We start from the raw sequence: 21,821 nt of genomic DNA on the forward strand, positions 1-21,821 counted from the left end.
ATGTGACAGGCCTGCTCCCCCTTCACCTTCTATCACGAGTAAAAGCCTCCTGAGTTCCTGACCAGAACAGACGTTGGTGCCAGGCTTGCACAGCCTGCAGAACCAGGAGACAAAGAAATCTGTCTTCTTTATAAATTACCCAGTTTCAGATATTCCTTAATAACAACACAAAACAGATTAAAACAGTGTTCTTCCTCATTGTACCTTGCACAGAAGTAGATATGCTCAAGTAATACTGTTTGAGTGATTGCCAGTTGTAAACTCTGCAGATGACACCTGGAGAACTAGCCCTTGCCAGTGGCAACCACACCCCAGTCACCAAGTTCATCTTGCAGGGATTCTCCAATTATCCAGACCTCCAGGAGCTTCTCTTCGGAGCCATCCTGCTCATCTATGCCATAACAGTGGTGGGCAACTTGGGAATGATGGCACTCATCTTCACAGACTCCCATCTCCAAAGCCCAATGTATTTCTTCCTCGGGGTCCTCTCTTTTCTTGATATTTGTTACTCTTCTGTGGTCACACCTAAGCTCTTGGTCAACTTCCTGGTCTCTGACAAGTCCATCTCTTTTGAGGGCTGTGTGGTCCAGCTCGCCTTCTTTGTAGTGCATGTGACAGCTGAGAGCTTCCTGCTGGCCTCCATGGCCTATGATCGCTTCATGGCCATCTGCCAACCCCTCCATTATGGTTCCATCATGACCAGGGGGACCTGTCTCCTGCTGGTAGCTGCTTCCTATGCATTCGGTGGAGCCAACTCTGCTATCCAGACTGGAAATGTCTTTGCCCTGCCTTTCTGTGGGCCCAACCAGCTAACACACTACTACTGTGACGTACCACCCCTTCTCCACCTAGCTTGTGCCAACACAGCCACAGCAAGAGTGGTCCTCTATGTCTTTTCTGCTCTGGTCACCCTTCTGCCAGCTGCAATCATTCTCACCTCCTACTGCTTGGTCTTGGTGGCCATTGGGAGGATGCGCTCAGTAGCAGGGAGGGAGAAGGCCCTCTCCACTTGTGCCTCCCACTTTCTGGCCATTGCTATTTTCTATGGCACCGTGGTTTTCACGTACGTTCAGCCCCATGGATCTACTAACAATACCAATGGCCAAGTAGTGTCTGTCTTCTACACCATCATAATTCCCATGCTCAATCCCTTCATCTATAGCCTCCGCAACAAGGAGGTGAAGGGCGCCCTGCAGAGGAAGCTTCAGGTCAACATCTTTCCCGGCTGAGCCCTGCAAAGTGATTTGTTGGAATGAGGAAGGTGTAACATCTTCCAAAACACACTGTGAATTAACCTAACCAACCAAGAGCAGCCCTGGTTTTGGAGGAGATAGAAAAAGTAAACAAGAAACAGCGAATATATCTTGTACAGACCATTACAGTTTATAAGGCAGCTTTTTACCCATTATCATATCAAATTCTCACCACCGTATTGTGAGGCACCCTTTGTTACGATGATCCCATTTTACAAATGAAAGATACATGACTCAGAAAAAAATTAATTAATTACCTAAAGTCATGCCATGAGTGAGAGGATGAGTATCTAAAATCAGGAATTTCACATCACAACCAGAGATAGTTCAAGTACACCACAACCACAGTTGAGTCTCTACTGGCAGCTTATTGTAACTTCCAGGAAACATCAGATAAGGTGCAATACAGTCATTTCTGTTTTGCCACTGATTTAGTGAACTGGGAATGGGCAACAAGTGACTTAGTTCTTTTTTCCTGCTCTAAAAAGAGAGATAACCAGGATAGAGGTGTCCTTATGTCTTATTGCAACCACATTTTGCTGAACTGTTCCATGATAACCTCAGGATCCAGAGTGATCTTTTTTTGTACGTCTGTATCTTGGCCAGATGTGTGTGTGCGTGTGGCTCATAATTCTCAAGGGTTTGGTGGCAGGGGGATGTGTATGATGATTAGGCAGTTACATCATTACATTAGATACTGTGCTTTGAGAAACTGATTTTTTTAATATTTATATTCGGCCTATCTTTTTTTTTTTTTTTTTTTTTTTGAGATGGAGTCTGGCTCTGTCACCCAGACTGGAGTGCAGTGGCCGGATCTCGGCTCACTGCAAGCTCCGCCTCCCGGGTTTACGCCATTCTCCTGCCTCAGCCTCCCAAGTAGCTGGGACTACAGGCGCCCACCACCTCGCCCGGCTAGTTTTTTTGTATTTTTTAGTAGAGACGGGGTTTCACCGTGTTAGCCAGGATGGTCTCGATCTCCTGACTTCGTGATCCGCCCGTCTCAGCCTCCCAAAGTGCCAGGATTACAGGCTTGAGCCACCGTGCCCAGCCTCGGCCTATCTTTAAGTGTACATGTCATATGGTGAGCATATGTGTTTTATAGAATCACACCAATGATGAAGCTGAACTTGAAGACCTAATTCAGGGTTGAGCACTGGATTAGAAAGCATACTCTTAAACCAATGCAAAGTCCTAATCTGAATGGAGTTGGTTTCAGCCTGAGATTTTTGGATTATTAAAAAGTTTGTTTTTCAGATATACCTCAAGGCAATTATTCTAAATACAGAAAATCTTACTATACACATAAGTCTATCATAGCATCATACGTGAAAATGAAAAATTGGTAATGACCTAAATGTTCAAAAGAGAAAAAGGATTAAATGACTTATTTCCTAGATGTATTTTAACATCAACCATTACAAATTATGCTTGTGAAGTCTATGTAATAACATGGAAAACAGCAGGCCAGAACATCTAGAGTGCAATCGCAGTAATCAAACAGAAACAAGAAGCCTAAAACACACAAAAATGTAAATTATAGTTTTAGAGGAGGAAAAATGTTTTACTATTTTTCTCAAACATTTTCCAAAACTTTTTTAATGAGTTTTTTGTTTTCTTTTGTTTTGTTTTGTTTTGAGATGGAGTTTTGCTCTTTTTGCCCAGGCTGGAGTGCAACAGCGTGATCTCAGTTCACTACAGCCTCCGCCTCCTAGGTTCAAGTGATTCTCCTGCGTCAGCCTCCCAAGTAGCTGAGATTACAGGTGCACGCCACCACACCCGGCTAATTTTGTATTTTTAGTAGAGATGGGGTTTCACCATGTTGGCCAGGCTAGTCTTGAATTCCTGGCCTCAAGTGATCCACCCACCTCGGCCTCCCAAAGTGCTGGGATTACAGGCATAAGCCATGGTGCCCAGCCTAATAAGCATGTTTAATTTTGATACCTTATTCTTGTTACTAGTGGTGAATCCATACAGGTCTGTAGCAAATTCAATCCTTGCCTCCTTGGAGGGAAAGAATTCAGCTGAGGGGCAGATGTAGGTTTAAGGAACAGGGAGAGACTGAGGTAAGTTTTAGAGCAAGAGTGAAACTTTATGAAAAACTTATGGAGCAGGAATGAAAGGAAGTAAACTTCAAAGAGGGCCAAGTGGGCAACTTGAGAGATCCAAGTGCCTTGATCAACTCTCGACTTGGGGTTTTATACACTGGCGTGGTTCTGGGTCTTCTTTCCTCCTCTGATTCTTCCCTTGGGGTGGGTTGTGCACATGCGCAGTGGCCTGCCAGCACTTGGGAGGGGCCACATGCGCAGTGTGTTTACTGAAGTTGTAGGCATCTTCACTTGAGGCATTTGTCCCTTGCCAGTTAAGTGTTCCTAGAAGAAGACCACACAGCAGTTAAACTTCACCATTTTGCCTCTTAGCACGCATGCATGAGCCCACTCGCCCCACTCCTGAGATCTTACCGGGAAGCCACTGGTCATTAGCTTCAGGTGTTTTTTGGGGGGTGGGGGTTTAGGTTGTTTTGTTTTGTTTTGAGATGGAGTCTCACTCTGTCACCCAGGCTGGAGTACAGTGGCACAATCTCGGCTCACTGCAACCTCCACCTCCTGGGTTCAAGCGTTTCTCTTGCCTCAGCCTCCTGAGTAGCTGGGATTACAAGTGCACACCACCACACCTAGCTAATTTTTGTATTTTCAGTAGACAATGTGTTTCGCCATGTTGGCCAGACTGATCTCAGACTCCTGACCTCAAATGATCCACCCACCTTGGCCTCGCAAAATGTTGGGACTACAGGTGTGAACCACTGCTCCTGGCCCAGGTGTTTTCTGTCTATTGGAAGACTCTCTCTCCCTGGCATTGGCTGCAACCAGTTATTACTTTAGAGAGACAGTTTAACAACCCCCCGACCATCACTTGATGGTTGCCTGACATTCCTGGAGGGGCAACCTGTCTTGCCCTGATCATGTCTGCCTAACTACCTACCTACCTACTACCTACATTCTAAAAACGAACAATTTAAAAATCCCTTCCAGGAGGCTGAGTGTGAAAATTTCTCATTTTTGTCTTCTTTCATTCAGCAAATCTTTGCTAAGTTCCTCCTATGCTCCACCTACTTTTAACTTATAAACTAAATTTTTAGTACATTCAGTTGAAGTCAGGACTAGAATCTTATGGTAAAGAGATTTAGTAAAAATTAATCTAATTCATTCATCTGGGAAAATATTTACACGGCAATTAGGTGTAACACAATGTGGTAGGCCCTAGCTCGACAGTCAGAACATCTATTAGGCAGATTGCTTATGCCATAGTAACAAACAAACCCCAATGTCAGTGACTTCATACCACAAAGCTTTTCACCTATGCTAAATTTGAGACACATCAGGTGACTCCATATCTGAGCCCCTCTCCTGTTGCAGTCCTGCCATCTCACCCTTTGCCCTCCAAGATCTTAATGGTGGAGGAAATGATCAAGGTCACACAGCATTTTTAAGCACCTGGCCTGAGGTTGGCTCACATCATTTTGACCCATGTACCATTGGCTTGAAACCAGTCTTATGGCTGATATATGGCAAAGGAGGCTGGGAAATGCAGTCCTTTTTGCACCCAGAGGAAGAAAAAGAAATGAGATTTAGTAAACACATAGCTTTGTGTGTCACTGGCCAACTGGACATTTGATTAGACCATCATCTGTAAGAAGTACTAAAACATCACTGGAAAAAATCAGAAATAAGGTACTGACTGGTTAACTCATGTTTCTACATAACTGAGGTAGACTGTTTCCTTGAGTGGACATTTTTAAACACTCCTTGCCTGGACTGACCTATCTCTTTTCAGCATTTTTTAAATCACATGCCCAAGTTGCATGGTGCCACTACAAGCAGTAAAACTAATGATGAGACCAGTCATTTGATGGCTGCCTGAAGCTGGGGGTCACAGTTACCTCCTTGAATTCTAAAACTAAATAATGTACAACATAGTGGTGTCTACTAAGAGTGATTTTATCTAAGTTTAACCCCATAATCTATCACCCAAGAAGTGGTACACACACAAACACATTTTCTCATGAAGAAAGAAGAAACTACAAAACAAAAACGCATTGGAAAACATGAAAGTCAGATAAAAATACAAAAGTTGAATGTGCATATCATGTGGCTCAACTGTACAATTTTAACTAGTAGACTATAAGTTGCTATTCACCTCAACTATATAAATATTGAATAAATACTTATAGGACTTCAATCTGAGAGTGATAAATTATCCTGCCCCTTCCACCGTATCTTCTATGTGTAGAATAACACCTGGCACATGGCAGGCACTCAATAAACATCTGTTCAATAAATGACTGAATGGGTATCCACATGCTTGTTTTCCTTGGACTAGCAACACTGTCATCACCTGGGAACTTTCAAACGTAGAATCTGGGGCCCCACTCTTGACCTGCTGAATAAGAATCTGCATTTTGGCTGGGCGCAGTGCTCACGCCTGCTATGCCAGCGCTTTGGGAGGCCGTGGCAGGCGGATCACCAGAGGTCAGGAGTTCGAGACCAGCCTGTCCAACATGATGAAAGCCCATCACTACTAAAAATGCAAAAAAAAAAAAAATTATCCAGGCATGGTGGCAGGTGCCTATAATCTCAGCTACTCAGAAGTCTGAGGCAGGAGAATAACTTGAACCCGAGAGGCGGAGGATGCAGTGAGCCAAGATCTCACCACTGCACTCCAGTCTGGGTGACAGTGAGACTCTGCCTAAAAAAAAAAAAAAAAAAAAAGAATTTGCATTTTAACATGATCCCCATATAATTTGCATTCGCATGCAAGTGAAAGTTTGAGAAGCACTGAACCATATGACTCAATCTAGTCCTAAATTTATGAACCAAGTGTGCAGTTTTCCTCCTCCCAGAGCTCACAGTTTAGGCCGGGAGAGTGTTCTTAGCAGAGGCAAAAGCATAGCAAAGACCAAGAAGTGAGAAAAGAACAAATGTGTCCTCTTCCCTGATCCTCTTTCACCATTGCATGTGATCTACATTAAAATGAGCGTTAGGAGGAGAATCAGCATTAACAGAGTCATCATGTTACCTAATGTGGGAAGTGGGAAGATAGGAAGAAACTATGGGAATAGTAACCTATCCCCAGCAAAACTGGCCAAAGTGCTATCTAAAAGTAAACTAAGTAATTTTGATGATGGCAAAAAAGTTAAGCAGTTCATATGAGTTCTCACAGCTAGTAAAGATATGAAGGACCTGGTTAGCTAATAAACATGAAAATCTCATTTTTTGAAGCAACAATTAAAAATCTCAAGATACACTTTCTTGGTTTTTGGTAAGCAATGTGGTTTGTTTTTGTTTAATTTTGTAATTGATGAATAACAATTATACCTATTAATGGGGCACATAGTGATGTTTTGATACACATAATGTATAATGATCAGATCAGGGTAATTAGTTTATCCATCATCTCAAACATTTATCAATTCTTTGTGTTGAGAATGTTCAGTATCCTCCCTCTAGCTATTTGAAACTATATGTTATTGTTAACTATAGTCATCCTACAGTGGTATAGGACACTAGAATTTATTCCTCCTATCTAGCTGTAATTTTGTAGTCTTTAATCTCTCCCTATCCCTCCCTTCCCCCTACGCATCCCAGCGTCTAGTATCCTCTGTTCTACTTTTTACTCCTATGAGATCAACTTTTTTTAGCTTCCACGTATGAGTGAGAACATATGGTGCCTGACTCTCTGTGCCTGGCTTATTTCACTTAACATAATATCCTCCAGTTCCATCTATATTGCCAGGAATAACAGCATTTCATTCTTTTTTTATGGCTGAATAATATTCCATTGCATACATACCAATTTTCTTTATCCATTCACCTGTTGTAGAACACCCAGGTTGATTCCATACCAAGATACACTTTTATAGCCACCTAATCTCCAAAAAAATCTGATCAGCCCAGTGTTAGTGGATGTGGAATGGGGGACGGGGTGTGAATTGGATTGACCACTTTCAACAACAATTTAGCATCAAAATAAATGTTGAAGATATATATACACTATGATCCTGCAGTTCTATTAGTAGGCATATAATCTAGAGAAATTTTGGCACATTTGCACTGTAAAACATGTACCAGAAATTTGTCATAGCAAAAAACTGAAAACAACCAATGTCCATCAACAATAGAAATTCATGCATAAGATAGGACCTATTCATGGCTGGGTGTAGTGGCTCATGCCTGTAATCCCAGCACTTTGGGAGGCCAAGGCGGTGGATCACCTGAGGTCAGGAGTTCAAGACCAGCCTGGCCAACATGGCAAAACCCCATCTCTACTAAAAATACAAAAATTAGCCGAGCATGGTGGTTGGCGCCTGTAATCTCAGCTACTAGAGGGGTGCTGAGACAGGAGAATTGCTGGAACCCGGGAGGCAGGGGTGGAAATGAGCCAAGATCGTGTCACTGCACTACAGCCTAGGCAACAGTGCAAGACTCAGTCTCAAAAAAAAAGGGTATTCATACAATGGAAACTAACAAGTGGCAAAAATTAATGAACTGCAGGTCTCTATCAACATGAATGTGGCTGTAAAACACAAGGTTGAATAAAATAAGCAAGTCACAGAGAAATGTATGCTTATTATTTCATTTGTATAAAATTTTAAAATAGGTAAAACTAAACAGTTATAATGTTTAAAAGTGTATTCACAGATAAACTATTTCAAATAAAACAAGGAATAACTGACACAAAATTTAAGAAAGTGTCTACCTCTTATGGAGAGAAAAGGGATAGAATTAGAAGAAGCACACAGAAGCCATCTCAGATCATGCTACTCCACGCATGATCGTTGGCCCACCAGTATCTGTGTCACCTGGTAGCCTGTTAGAAATACAGAATCTCCTAAGGTTTGTATGGTTTTAGGTCTAACATTTAAGTCTTTAATCCACCTTGAATTAATTTTTGTATAAAGTGTAAGGAAAGGATCCAGTTTCTGCTTTCTACTTATGGCTAGCCAGTTTTCCCAGCACCATTTATTAAATAGGGAATCCTTTCCCCATTTCTTGTTTCTGTCAAGTTTGTCAAAGATCAGATGGTTACAGATGTGTGGTATTATTTCTGAGGGCTCTGTTCTGTTCCATTGGTCTATATCTCTGTTTTGGTTCCAGTACCATGCTGTTTTGTTACTGTAGCCTTGTAGTATAGTTTGAAGTCAGGTAGCGTGATGTCTCCAGCTTTGTTCTTTTGGTTTAGGATTGTCTTGGCAATGCAGGCTCTTTTTTGGTTCCAGATGAACTTTAAAGTAGTTTTTTCCAATTCTGTGAAGAAAGTCATTGGTAGCTTGATAGGGATGGCATTGAATCTATAAATTACCTTGGGCAGTATGGCCGTTTTCACAATATTGATTCTTCCTATCCATGAGCATGGAATGTTCTTCCATTTGTTTGTGTCCTCTTTTATTTCATTGAGCAGTGGTTTGTAATTCTCCTTGAAGAGATCCTTCACATCCTGTGTAAGTTGGATTCTGGAGTTCACTCATGATTTGGCTGTCTGTTTGTCTGTTATTGGTATATAGGAATGTTTGTGATTTTTGCACATTGATTTTGTATCCTGAGACTTTGCTGAAGTTGCTTATCAGCTTTTGGTCTGAGATGATGGGGTTTTCTAAATATACAATCATGTCATCTGTAAACAGGGACAAATTTACTTCCTCTTTTCCTAATTGAATACCCTTTATTTCTTTCTGTTGCCTGATGGCCCTGGCCAGAACTTCCAACACTATGTTGAATAGCAGTGGTGAGAGAGGGCATCCCTGTCTTGTGCCAGTTTTCAAAGGGAATGATTCCAGTTTTTGCCCATTCAGTATGATATTGGCTGTGGGTTTGTCATAAATAGCTCTTATTATTTTGAGATATGTCCCATCAATTCCTAATTTATTGTGAGCTTTTAGCATGAAGGGCTGTTGAATTTTATCAAAGGCCTTTTCTGCATCTATTGAGATAATCATGTGGTTTTTGTCTTTGGTTCTGTGAAAACCTAGGCAATACCATACAGGACATAGGCATGGCCAAGGACTTCATGTCTAAAACACCAAAAGCAATGGCAACAAAAGCCAAAACTGAGAAATGGGATCTAATTAAAGAGCATCTGCACAGCAAAAGAAACTACCATCAGAGTGAACAGGCAACCTACAGAATGGGAGAAAATTTGCAATCTACCCATCTGACAAAGGGCTAATATCCAGAATCTACAAAGAACTTAACAAATTTACAAGAAAAAATCAAACAACCCCATCAAAAAGTGGGCAAAGGATATGAACAGACACTCTTCAAAAGAAGACATTTATGCAGCCAACAGACACATGAAAAAATGCTCATCATCACTGGTCATCAGAGAAATGCAAATCAAAACCACAATGAGATACCATCTCACACCTGTTAGAATGGCAATCATTAAAATGTCAGGAAACAACAGGTGCTGGAGAGGATGTGGAGAAATAGGAACAGTTTTACACTGTTGGTGGGACTGTAAACTAGTTCAACCATTGTAGAAGACAGTGTGGTGATTCCTCAAGCATCTAGAACTAGAAATACCATTTGACCCAGCGATCCCATTACTGGGTATATACCCAAAGGATTATAAATCATGCTGCTATAAAGACGCATGCACACATATGTTTATTGGGGCACTATTCACAATAGCAAAGACTTGGAACCAACCCAAATGTCTATCAATGATAGACTGGATTAGGAAAATATGGCACATATACACCATGGAATACTATGCAGCCATAAAAAAGGATGAGTTTATGTCCTTTGTAGGGACATGGATGCAGCTGGAAACCATCATTCTAAGCAAACTTTCGCAAGGACAGAAAACCAAACTCCACATGTTCTCACTCATGGTGGGAATTGAACAATGAGAACACTTGGACACAGGATGGGAAACATCACATACCGGGGCCTGTCATGTCGTGGGGGGAGGGAGGAGGGATAGTATTAGGAGAAATACCTAATGTAAATGACGAGTTAATGGGTGCAGCACACCAACATGGCACATGTATACATATGTAACAAACCTACACGTTGGGCACATGTACCCTAGGACTTAAAGTATAATAATAATAAAATAATAAAATAAAATAAAATAAAGAAATACAGAATCTCAGACTCACATACTTACTGAATCAGAATCTACACTTTAAAATGATCCCCAGGTGATTCATAAGCTACTAAAGATATTTGTAAAGTTCTATTTCTAATGTGGATGGTGCAAAAATGGGTGTTTATTTTAGCAATATTCTTTAAATGCCAGAAGTTTTAATACACTTTTGCATTTATCATATATTTTATAATTTAATAATATTTTGGGGCCAGGCACCATGGCTCACACCTGTAATCCCAACACTTTGGGAGACCGAGGCAAGTAGATCGTTTGAGCCCAGGAGTTCAAGACCAGCCTGGGCAACATGGTGAAACCCCGTCTCTATTATAGATTTTTTTAAAAGAAAAATAATATTTTTGAAGTATATAGTTTTAATGATGTTTTATTTTAAAGTATATATAAAGACAGAAACAAAAATGAAGACCGCAAAGATGACAAAGAACTGAAACCAAACCCAGATATTTAGACTCAAAATCCAGGGCTATTCTCACTATAATGATATAATAAGGCCCACTATCTTTTTTTTTTTTTTTTTTTTTTTAACATCTCTTGTGCTGCATCAGTAAACAGAACTTTGGTTAGTTTTATGAAATGCACCATCTAATCCCTTGTTTTCTGGGAAAAAGAAACCGCAATGACTTGGAGTTAAGAATGGCCCGGCACGGTGGTGGCTCAGGCGGGGCGCAGTGGTGGCTCATGCCTGTAATCCCAGCACTTCGGGAGGCCGAGGCAGGCGGATCACCTGAGGTCGGGAGATCGAGACCAGCCTAGCCAAAATAGTGAAACCCCATCTCTACTAAAAATATAAAAACTAGCGAGGTGTGGTGGCGAGCGCCTGTAATCCCAGCTACACTGGAGGCTGAGGCAGGAGAATTGCTTGAACCTGCGAGGTGGAGGTTGCCGTGAGTGGAGATCATACCACTGCACTCCAGCCTGGGCAGCAGAGTGAGACTCCGTCTCAAAAAAAAACGAATGTGGATACCGCCTCCCTCACGAACACTCATTCGCAGACTGTAAAGCATCCCTCACCCTCCTAGCCAGCAAGCATACGGTACCACGCGGCAAAGGTACAGCAAAGATAGGCTTGAGACTCAAGCTCCATCTTCCTCCTCAGTAGCAAAGGAATAAGGTCCACTATCTGAGTGTTTGCCCCAAGACAGTAAGTGAACTGACTCCGATGAATTTATCCATTTCTTTTCTTTTCTTTTTTGAGATGGAGTTTCACTCTTGTCGCCCAAGCTGGAGTGCACTGGCAGGATCTTGGCTCCCTGCAACCTCCGCCTCCCAGGTTCAAGTGATTCTCCTGTCTTAGCCTCCAGAGTAGCTGGGATTACAGGTGCCTGCCACCACGCCCAGCTAACTTTTGTATTTTTTTAGTAGAGACGGTTTCACCAAGTTGGCCAGGCTGGTTTTGACGTCAGGTGATCCGCCCACCTCAGCCTCCCAAAGTGCTAGGATTACAGGTGTAAGCCACCGCACCCGGCCGAATTTATCTATCTCTAATGGTCGTGCTGCAACTGGATGGACAAAATCCCATGATAAAAATCGATAAACTACTAGAAGCTTCAGTGGTTTGATCATTTTCATTTCAATATTCTGGAATGGGGGGTGGGTAGGAAAGCTATTTTCCCATTCAGACAGTCCCTGCCTTTAATAATACATAATGCTTTCCGGGAAAATGTTTTGGAAAGTAGAATGCCTGAAATTTGAACTTTGTACTTAAATGTTTTATTTGGTGGGGGAAGGAGGAGGAAGGGAGGAAAGGACGGAATTCAATCCATAGAGCTAGAGAAAAAAATTAACGAAGTCTCAAACATGATATAAATGCTTAACTTGATTTTACATCTGAATGTTACACGCTGTGTGCAGATATTTAAACTATTAAAAATAGATTATATTGTATTTTATTTATTTGTATTGAGATGGAGTCTCGCTCTGTCACCGAGGCTGGAGTGTAGTGGCATGATCTTGGCTCACTGCAACCTCCGCCTCCCAGATTCAAGCGATTCTCCTGCCTCAGCCTCCCGACTAGCTGAGACAACAGGCATGCGCCACTACGCCCAGCTAATTTTTGTATTTTCAATAGAGACGGGGTTTCACCATGTTGCTTGGCCACGATGGTCTCGATCTCTTAACCTCGTGATCCGCCCGCCTCAGCCTCCCAAAGTGCTGGGATTACAGGTGTGAGCCACTGCACCCAGCAAAAACAGATTACATTTTTTTTTGCCATCAAATTTAATTTTCTGGTGTATCAAATTTAATTTTCTGGTGTATCCTTGCAACTCAAAATCCTTGTTCATTCAGTTTACTTGAAATGATATTTGGTATATTCCTTCTCTCAGGGTTCATAAAGTACCAAGGAATAAGAATGGGACAGAGAGGGATACCTGCATATTGGCATTTACTATAACATCTTATTCCCATTTGCTTTCCAACTGCCAAACCATGTTGATCATATTTATGACTCCATGTCCCAAAAGGAAATCCTCTCCAGGCTCTCAGCTACTCCTTTTTCCCTCTCAGAGGGCAGTGGGCACATCCATCCACTCTCCCATGCCACTCTGGGTCCATAGGAATATTGTCTCAGACCCTCTCTGCCTGGCACTGCCACACGAACATTTCTTCTCAATGTCTACACTTCAAAAAGTACAGAAGCGGCCGAATGGGGTGACTCACGTCTGTAATCCCAACACTTTGGTAGGCCGAGGTGGGCAGATCACAGGTCAAGAGATAGAGACCATCCTGGCCAACATGGTGAAACCCCATCTCTACTAAAAATACAAAAAAATTAACTGGACTTGGTGGTGCATGCCTGTAGTCTCAGCTACTGGGGAGGCTGAGGCAGGAGAATCACTTGAACCTGGGAGGCGGAGGTTGCAGTGAGCCAAGATCGTGCCACTGCACTCGAACCTGGGTAACAGAGCAAGACTCCGTCTCAAAAAAAAAAAAAGAAAAAGAAAAAAGGTGCAGAGGTTCTAGCAAGTTGGGCCACTGGATGGATTCCTCCTTAAAGATTCACCAGACTTAGAGCTCACTTCTCCTCTGACTGCCTTCACTTTACAAGTCTAAGGAATTTGTTTCTAGTCTTTAAGAGAAAAGAAGGCACTGGAAAAACTGGCTCTGACTGATCACATGTGTCTGTGGTTAAGGCCTGAGTTTATTCTCTGTTATTCTCTGACTTTATTCTCAGGATGGTTCTAGCTTTTGAAGTTCAAAAGTTTTTTAATCACAAAGGTTTTATCTCTGCCTTGAGTTTCCAAAACATATTTTAAACCTCAAAGGCCAAGGATTGACTTCTTTGGTATCTGCACTATGCTGCAACAACCCTATCCCGAAGCATGGCTGCCAAGAGGTCAAGTTTGAACTGGGAAGGACCCCTGGGTTAAAAAATATATATATTATCTGGAAATAAAACCTGATATATCAAAATAATATTCTGCTACACGTAATTGTAAAGATCCACACATTTGTTCCATGACTGCACCTTATTTTTAGCCACAAGCTTTGCCAACATACTTATAACATTTTGTACATGTGTTTTAAGTTTGTTTTCTTTTGTAATTGAACACAGTTGTCAGATCTGCTTAAATTTGATAAGCATCGAAATTTACTGTTTTTGGCATACTGAATGATAGCTTCCTTTGACACAATTGGAAAATCATTAACATCAGCACTTTATTTTTCCATTTCCACTATACTTTTATAAATAAGGGCAAATATGCAACAAAATGTTCAAGTAACTGCGCAGACATTGCCATATTTAGATGGCAACACTGCTAAAATGAAACTATTGCCTGGCAGACGACAGTAACATAATGTAACTTGAAATAGTTATTTGTCTACTAAAATAAGAAAGTCAAAATTTGGTATAGAAAAGTTTAGAAGTGTTTATGTATATTATATGGAAATGATAGTCATATAAAAGCTAATGACTACCTGCATTTTGATTCATTAATTTTTGTTCATCTTCACCTGGCTCCATATCTCTTAAATATAAGCAATTATTTAAAAAATTATTTGTAACAGCTTTATTTAGATACAATTCACATACCATACAATTCACCCATTTAAAGTATATAATTCAGAGGCCGAGGTTGGTGGATCACTTGAGGTCAGGAGTTCAAGACCAGCCTGGCCAACATGGTGAAACCTCGTCTCTACTAAAAATACAAAAATTTGCGGGGCGTGGTGGTGAGTGCCTGTAATCCCAGCTACTCGGGAGGCTGAGCCACGAGAATCGCTTGGACCCGGGAGGTGGAGGTTGCAGTGAACCGAGATCATGCCATTGTACTGCAGCCTGGGCAACAAGAGTGAAACTCTCTCTCAAAAAATAAAATAAAATAAAAATAAAGTATACAATTCAATGATTTTTAGTGTATTTACAGAGCTGTACAACCATCACCACAATCAATTTTAGAAAATTTTCATTATCCGAAAAAGAAGCCCTGTACTCTTTAGCCACCATCTGCCAATCCCTCTATACTCCGCAGTTCTTCGCAGTCACTAGTCTACTTTCTGTCACAATAATTTGCCTATTTTGACATTTTATATAAATGGAATCACAAAAAACTGTGTTAGAGATGGGTTTCTTTCACTTAACTAAATGTTTCTAAGTTTATCCATGAAATGCCTTGTATCAGTACTTCATTCCTTCTTATGGCTGAATAATATTCCATTGTATGGATACATGGCTACACTACTCTTTATTTATTTATTTATTTATCAGTTAGTAGATATTTGGATTGTTTCTACCTTTCAGCTATTGTGAACAATACTGTTATTAACATTCATGTACAAATTTTTGCATGAACATATATTTTCAATTCTCTTGGTTATACATCTAGGAGAGGAATTGCTGGGCTATAGGGAAACTGTGTTTAACCTTTTGAGGAATTGTCAGACTGTTTTCCAAAGTGGCTGCATCATTTTACCTTTCCACCAACAGTGCCTGAGGGTTTCAATTTCCCCACATTCTCACCAACACTTGTTATTATCTGTCTTTTATTATTATAGCCATCCTAATGAATATGAAACAGTATCTCATTGTGGTTGTGATTTGCATATTCCTAATAACTAAAATCTCGAGCACCTTTTCATGTGCTTATAGGTCATTTTGATATCTTCTTTGGAAACAACTGTCTATTCCAATCCTGTGCTCATTATTAGTTGGGTTATTTATCTTTTTATTATTGATTTATAAGAGTTCTTATACAATCTAGATAAAAATCCTTTAACCAATATGTGATTTTCAAATATTTCACCCATTGAATAGCTTTCCTTTTCATTCTCTTGTTAATGTCCTTTAATTTATTTTTCTATGTTTTTCTAGAATTTTTTATTATTGTACTTTAAGTTCTAGGGTACATGTGCACAACATGCAGGTTTGTTACATATGTATACAGGTGTTGATTTGCTGCACCCATTAACTCGTCATTTACATTAGGTATTTCTCCTAATGCTACCCCTCCCCCACTGCCCCACCCCATAACAGGCCCCGGTGTGTGATGTTCCCCGCCCAGTGTGCAAGTGTTCTCATTGTTCAATTCCCACCCTAAGTGAGAACATGCGGAGTTTGGTTTTCTGTCCTTGCGAAAGTTTGCTCAGAATGATCGTTTCCAGCTTCATCCATGTACCTACAAAGGACATAAACTCATCCTTTTTTATGGCTGCATAGTATTCCATGGTATATATGTGCCACATTTTCTTAATCCAGTCTATCATTGATAGACATTTGGGTTGGTTCCAAGTCTTTGCTATTGTGAATAGTGCCCCAATAAACATATGTGTGCATGTGTCTTTATAGCAGCATGATTTATAATCCTTTGGGTATATACCCAGTAATGGGATCGCTGGGTCAAATGGTATTTCTAGTTCTAGATGCTTGAGGAATCACCACACTGTCTTCTACAATGGTTGAACTAGTTTACAGTCCCACCAACAGTGTAAAACTGTTCCTATTTCTCCACATCCTCTCCAGCACCTGTTGTTTCCTGACATTTTAATGATTGCCATTCTAACATTTGTGAGATGGTATCTCATTGTGGTTTTGATTTGCATTGCCCTGATGGCCAGTGATGATGAGCATTTTTTTCATGTGGATGTTGGCTGCATAAATGTCTTCTTTTGAAAAGTGTCTGTTCATATCCTTTGCCCACTTTTTGATGGGGTTGTTTGATTTTTTTCTTGTAAATTTGTTAAGTTCTTTGTAGATTCTGGATGTTAGCCCTTTGTCAGATGGGTAGATTGCAAAAATTTTCTCCCATTCTGTAGGTTGCCTGTTCACTCTGATGGTAGTTTCTTTTGCTGTGCAGAAGCTCTTTAGTTTAATTATATTCCATTTGTCTATTTTAGCTTTTGTTGCCATTGCTTTTGGTGTTTTAGTCATGAAGTCCTTGCCCATGCCTATGTCCTGAATGGTATTGCCTAGGTTTTCTTCTAGGGCTTTTATGGTTTTAGGTTGAATATCTAAGTCTTTAATCCATCTTGAATTAATTTTTTTATAAGGTGTAAGGAAGGGATCCAGTTTCAGCTTTCTACTTATGGCTAGCCAGTTTTCCCAGCACCATTTATTAAATAGGGAACTCTTTCCCTATTTCTTGTTTTTGTCAGGTTTGTCAAAGATCAGATGGTTGTAGATGTGTGATGTGATTTCTGAGGGCTCCGTTCTGTTCCATTGGTCTATATCTCTGTTTTGTACCAGTACCATGCTGTTTTGGTTACTGTACTTTGTAGTATAGTTTGAAGTCAGGTAGCGTGATGCCTCCAGCTTTGTTCTTTTTGCTAAGGATTGTCTTGGCAATGCAGGCTCTTTTTTGGTTCCATATGAACTTTAAAGTAGCTTTTTTCAATTCTGTGAAGAAAGTCATTGGTAGCTTGATGGGGATGGCATTAAATCTATAAATTACCTTGGGCAGTATGGCCGTTTTCACAATGTTGATTCTTCCTATTCATGACCATGGAATGTTCTTCCATTTGTTTGTGTCCTCTTTTATTTCTTTTTTTTTTTTTTTTTTTTTTTTCCAGACAGAGTCTCGCTGTGTCTCCCAGGCTGGAGTGCAGTGGCGTGATCTCGGCTCACTGCAAGCTCCGCCTCCCGGGTTCACGCCATTCTCCTGCCTCAGCGTCCCAAGTAGCTGGGATTACAGGCGCCCGCCACCACGCCCTGCTAGTTTTTTGTATTTTTAGTAGAGACGGGGTTTCACCATGTTAGCCAGGATAGTCTCGATCTCCTGACCTCGTGATCCACCCACCTCGGCCTCCCAAAGTGCTGGGATTACAGGCTTGAGCCACCGCGCCCGGCCGTCCTCTTTTATTTCATTGAGCAGTAGTTTGTAGTTCTCCTTGAAGAGATCCTTCACATCCCTTGTAAGTTGGAGTCCTAGGTATTTTATTCCCTTTGTAGCAATTGTGAATGGGAGTTCACTCATGATTTCACTGTCTGTCTGTTATTGGTGTATAAGAATGCTTGTGATTTTTGCACATTGGTTGTGTATCCTGAGACTTGCTGAAGTTGCTTATCAGCTTAAGGAGATTTTGGGCTGAGATGATGGGGTTTTCTAAATATACAATCATGTCATCTGCAAACAGGGATAATTTGACTTCCTCTTTTCCTAATTAAATACCCTTTCTTTCTTTCTCTTGCCTGATTGCCCTGGCCAGAACTTCCAACACTATGTTGAATAGGAGTGGTGAGAGAGGGCATCCCTGTCTTGTGCCAGTTTTCAAAGGGAATGCTTCCAGTTTTTGCCTATTCAGTATGACACTGGCAGTGGGTTTGTCATAAATAGATCTTATTATTTTGAGATATGTTCCATCAATACCTAGTTTGTTGAGAGTTTTTAGCATGAAGGGCTGTTGAATTTTGTCAAAGGCCTTTTCTGCATCTATTGAGATAATCATGTGGTTTTTGTCTTTGGTTCTGTTTATGTGATGGATTACTTTTATTGATTTGCATATGTTGAACCAGCCTTGCATCTCAGGGATGAAGCCAACTTGATCTTGGTGGATAAGCTTTTTGATGTGCTGCTGGATTCAGTTTGCCAGTATTCTATTGAGGATTTTCACATCAATGTTCATCAGGGATATTGGTCTAAAATTCTCTTTTTTTGTTGTGTCTCTGCCAGGCTTTGGTATCAGGATGATGCTGGCCTCATAAAGTGAGTTAGGGAGGATTCCTTCTTTTTCTATTGATTGGAATAGTTTCAGAAGGAATGGTACCAGCTCCTCTTTGTACCTGTGGTAGAATTCGGCTATGAATCTGTCTGGCCCTGGACTTTTTTTGGTTGGTAGGCTATTAATTATTGCCTCAATTTCAGAACTTGTTACTGGTCTATTCAGGGATTTGACTTCTTCCTGGTTTAGTTTTGGGTGGGTGTATGTGTCCAGGAATTTATCCATTTCTTCTAGATTTTCTAGTTTATTTGCATAGAGGTGTTTATAGTATTCTCTGAAGGCAGTTTGTATTTCTGTGGGATCAGTGGTGATATCCCCTTTATCTTTTTTTTTTTTTTTTTTTTTTTTTTGGTGTATTTGATTCTTCTCTCTTTTCTTCTTTATTAGTCTTGCTAGCGGTCTATCAATTTTGTTGATCTTTTCAAAAAACCAGCTCCTGGATTCATTGATATTTTGAAGGGTTTTTATGTCTCTATCTCCTTCAGTTCTACTCTGATCTTAGTTATTTCTTGCCTTCTGCTAGCTTTTGAATGTGTTTGCTCTCACTTCTCTAGTTCTTTCAATTGTGGTGTTAGGGTGTTGATTTTAGATCTTTCCTGCTTTCCTTTGTGGGCATTTAGTGCTATAAATATCCCTCTACACACTGCTTTAAATGTGTCCCAGAGATTCTGGTATGTTGTGTCTTTGTTCTCATTGGTTGCAAAGAACATCTTTATTTCTGCGTTCATTTCGTTATTTACCCAGTAGTCATTCAGGAGCAGATTGTTCAGTTTCCATGTAGTTGTGTGGTTTTGAGTGAGTTTCTTAATCCTGAATTGTAATTTGATTGCACTGTGGTCTAAGAGACAGTTTATTGTGATTTCTATTCTTTTACATTTGCTGAGGAGTGCTTTACTTCCAACTATGTGGTCAATTTTGCAATAAGTACAATGTGGTGCTGAGAAGAATGTATATTCTGTTGATTTGGGGGTTGAGTTCTGTAGATATCTATTAGGTCTGCTTGGTGCAGAGCTGAATTCAAGTCATGGATATCCTTGTTAACCTTCTGTCTCATTCATCTGTCTAATATTGACAGTAGAGGGTTAAAGTCTCCCATTATTATTGTGTGGGAGTCTAAGTCTCTTTGTAGGTCTCTAAGGACTTGCTTTATGAATCTGGGTGCTCCTGTATTGGATGCATACATATTTAGGTTAGCTCTTCTTGTTGAATTGATCCCTTTACCATTATGTAATGGCCTTCTTTGTCTCTTTTGGTCTTTGTTGGTTTAAAGTCTGTTTTATCAGAGACTAGGATTGCAACCCCTACTTTTTTTTGCTTTCCATTTGTTTAGTAGATCTTCCTCCATCCCTTTATTTGGAGCCTATGTGTGTCTCTGCACACGAAATGGGTCTGCTGAATACAGCACACTGATGGGTCTTGACTCTTTATCCAATTTGCCAATCTGTGTCTTTTAACTGGGGCATTTAGCCCATTTACATTTAAGATTAATATTGTTATGTGTGAATTTGATCCTGTCATTATGATGTTAGCTGGTTATTTTGCCCGTTAGTTGATGCAGTTTCCTCCTAGCATTGACAGTCTTTACAATTTGGCATGTTTTTGCAGTGGCTGGTACCAATTGCTCCTTTCCGTGTTTAGTGCTTCCTTCAGGAGCTCTTGTAAGACAGGCCTGGTGGTGACAAAATCTCTCAGCATTTGTTTGTCTGTAAAGGATTTTATTTCTCCTTCATTTATGAAGCTTTGTTTGTCTGGATAGGAAATTCCAGGTTGAAAAATCTTTTCTTTAAGAATGTTGAATATCAGCCCCCACTCTCTTCTGGCTTGTAGAGTTTCTGCTGAGAGATCCGCTGTTAGTCTGATGGGCTTCCCTTTGTGGATAACCCGACCTTTCTCTCTGGCTGCCCTTAACATTTTTTCCTTCATTTCAACCTTGGTGAATCTGACAATTATGTGTCTTGGAGTTGCTCTTCTCGAGGAGTATCATTGTGGTGTTCTCCGTATTTCCTGAATTTGAATGTTGGCCTGCCTTGCTAGGTTGGGGAAGTTCTCCTGGATAATATACTGAAGATAGTTTTCCAGCTTGGTTCCATTCTCTCCATCACTCTCAGGTACACCAATCAAACATAGATTTGGTGTTTTCACATAGTCCCATATTTCTTGGAGGCTTTGTTTGTTTTTACTCTTTTTTCTCTAAACTTCCCTTCTCGCTTCATTTCATTAATTTGATCTTCAATCACTGATACCCTTTCTTCCACTTGATTGAATCAGCTACTGAAGCTTGTACATGCATCACGCAGTTCTTGTGCCATGGTTTTGAGCTGCATCAGGTCATTTAAGGTCTTCTCTACACTGTTTATTCTAGTTAGCCATTCAGCTAATCTTTTTTCAAGATTTTTAGCTTCCTTGCGATAGGTTCGAACATCCTCCTTTAGCTCAGAGAAGTTTGTTATTACTGACCTTCTGAAGCCTACTTCTGCTAACTTGTCAAAGTCATTCGCCATCCAGCTTTGTTCCATTGCTTGCAAGGAGCTGCAATCCTTTGGAGGAGAAAAGGCTCTATGGTTTTTAGAATTTTCAACTTTTCTGCTCTGGTTTCTCCCCATCTTTGTGGTTTTATCTACCTTTGGTCTTTGATGATGGTAACCTACAGATGGGGTTTTGGTGTGGATGTCCTTTTTCCTGATGTTGATGCTATTCCTTTCTGTTTGTTAGTTTTTCTTCTAACAGTCAGATCCCTCAGCTGCAGGTCTGTTGGAGTTTGCTGGAGGTCCACTCCAGACCCTGTTTGCCTAAGTATCACCAGCAGAGGCTGCAGAACAGCAAATATTGCAGAACTGAAAATATTGCTGCCTGATCCTTCCTCTGGAAGCCTCATCTCAGAGGGGCACCCAGCTGTATGAGGTGTCAGTCGGCCGCTACTGGGAGGTGTCACCAAGTTAGGCTACACAGGGGTCAGGGACCCACTTGAGGAGGCAGTCTGTCCATTCTCAGAGCTCAAACACCATGCTGGGAGAACCACGGCTCTCTCCAGAGCTGTCAGACAGGCACGTTTAAGTCTGCAGAAGTTTCTGCTGCCTTTTGTCCAGCTATGCCCTGCCCCCGGAGATGGAGTCTACAGAGGCAGGTGGGCCTCGTTGAGTTGTGGTGGGCTCCACCCAGTTTGAGCTTCCTGGCCACTTTGTTTACCTACTCAAGTCTCAGCAATAGTGGACACCCCTCCCCCAGCCAGGCTTGCCATCTCACAGTTTG

The 21,821-nt window shown here is 40.9% G+C and overlaps 1 protein-coding gene across 1 annotated transcript; it reads left to right on the top strand.

Annotated features, from left to right (window-relative positions):
• The first annotated feature begins 228 nt into the window (after positions 1-228).
• LOC102121924 (olfactory receptor 5B21) lies at positions 229-1,229 on the top strand. The gene has a single exon (XM_005577804.4). The coding sequence runs from the start codon at positions 270-272 to the stop codon at positions 1,227-1,229; it is 960 nt and encodes a 319-aa protein (XP_005577861.1). The 5' UTR covers positions 229-269.
• Positions 1,230-21,821: the final 20,592 nt, after the last annotated feature.

The sequence above is a fragment of the Macaca fascicularis genome, chromosome 14 (genome assembly GCF_037993035.2).
Source record: "Macaca fascicularis isolate 582-1 chromosome 14, T2T-MFA8v1.1".
Lineage (NCBI taxonomy): Eukaryota > Metazoa > Chordata > Mammalia > Primates > Cercopithecidae > Macaca > Macaca fascicularis.